This window comes from Plasmodium gallinaceum, assembly GCF_900005855.1.
Source record: "Plasmodium gallinaceum strain 8A genome assembly, contig: PGAL8A_v1_62, whole genome shotgun sequence".
NCBI classification, from domain to species: Eukaryota; Apicomplexa; class Aconoidasida; order Haemosporida; family Plasmodiidae; genus Plasmodium; species Plasmodium gallinaceum.
This window is the reverse complement of record NW_021628221.1, coordinates 521,530-522,960: the sequence shown is the minus strand read 5'-3', so window position 1 is coordinate 522,960 and position 1,431 is coordinate 521,530. Positions and strand designations below refer to the sequence as shown.

At 15.1% G+C, this 1,431-nt stretch overlaps 1 protein-coding gene across 1 annotated transcript; it reads left to right on the top strand.

Annotated features, from left to right (window-relative positions):
• Positions 1-281: 281 nt before the first annotated feature.
• Positions 282-845, top strand: AKLP1 (adenylate kinase-like protein 1; the record flags this gene model as incomplete). The annotated part of the gene is made up of 1 exon (XM_028673399.1): positions 282-845. One exon carries the CDS (start codon positions 282-284, stop codon positions 843-845), a length of 564 nt encoding a protein of 187 aa, XP_028526184.1.
• Between the last annotated feature and the right edge of the window lie 586 nt (positions 846-1,431).

Genomic DNA, 1,431 nt, shown 5'->3' with positions numbered 1-1,431 from the left:
CTTTTTTTTTTTTTTTTTTTTTTTTTTTTTGCATGCTTTTTTAAAAATTTAGATCAAATAGTATGATTATAAATGATAATTTAAAAAAAAAAAAAATATGANGTAATAAATATTAAGTTGAACAACATAGAATATTTGAACATTTGAAAATTAATGTAGCTATAAAATAAAAAATATTATAAAAAAATATTATAATTAAAAAAAATAAAAAAAGATGAAATATTATGTAAAATATAAAGTAAAAGAAAAAAAAAAAAAATATATATATATATAATTAAATAATGAAAATTTTACCAAACATAATTGTAACAGGTGTTCCTGGTGTAGGTAAAAGTACCTTGTGTGAGGAATTAGAAGAATTAATTAATAAAGAAATAAAAGAAATTAAAAAAAATGAAAATTTGAAAATGAAACATTTAAATTTATCAAATATAATAAAAGAAGAAAGATTATATGAAGAATATGATGATGAATTAGAGGCAAGTATTTACAATGAAGATTTAGTAAATGAAAAATTAAAAAAATTAAATATTGAAAATGGTGGTTACATAATAGATTTTCATGATGTTAATTTTATTGAAGAAAAGGAATTAATTGATCATATATTTTTGTTAACTATTAAAACTTCTAATTTATATGAACGTCTAGAAAAGAGAAATTACAGTGAAGCAAAAATTAAAAATAATATTGAATGTGAGATATTTCAAGTTATAAAAGAAGATATTCTTGACTATTATGAAAATTCTAATATTTTTGATGAATTAGAAAATAACGACTTAGAACAATATGAAAAAAATCTTCAATTTATAAAGAAGTGGATTCTATCATATATAAATGAATCTTAAAAATATTTCAATTTCAATGAATATTTTTTTTTTAAAGTAAATTCATTTTTAAATTATTTTTTTTGAAATTTCCTTTTAATACCTTTTTTGACATAATTAGTAGTTATATGTAAAATATAAAGAATTTTGTAAAAAATTATTTTAAATACAAATAATTATTACGATAAAAAAGGAGATATTAAAAAGAAGTGTATAAAATATATAATTAGCACCAAATCATAAATTAAGAAGTTTATACATTTTTATTAGTTAAATTTTAAGAATATCCAAAAAAAAAATAAAATAAAATAAATAGATAATTTTTTATATATGTTACGTTCATTTTAATGTAAATTTTTTTTTTTTTTTTTAATTAGAAGATTAAAAGCATAGTTCATATCTTTAAAATTTTTATTTTTATAAATGAAAATATAAGTTTATAGATGAAATAAAAGAACAAAACATTTAAAGACCCAAAATTTATATGTGATATAAAAAATACTTTCATATATATATTTATGAATTTATTTTAAAAAATATAAATATACATCTTTTAAAAACATTAAAGAAAATAACAAAATGAAAAAAAAAAAAAAAAAAAAAAAAA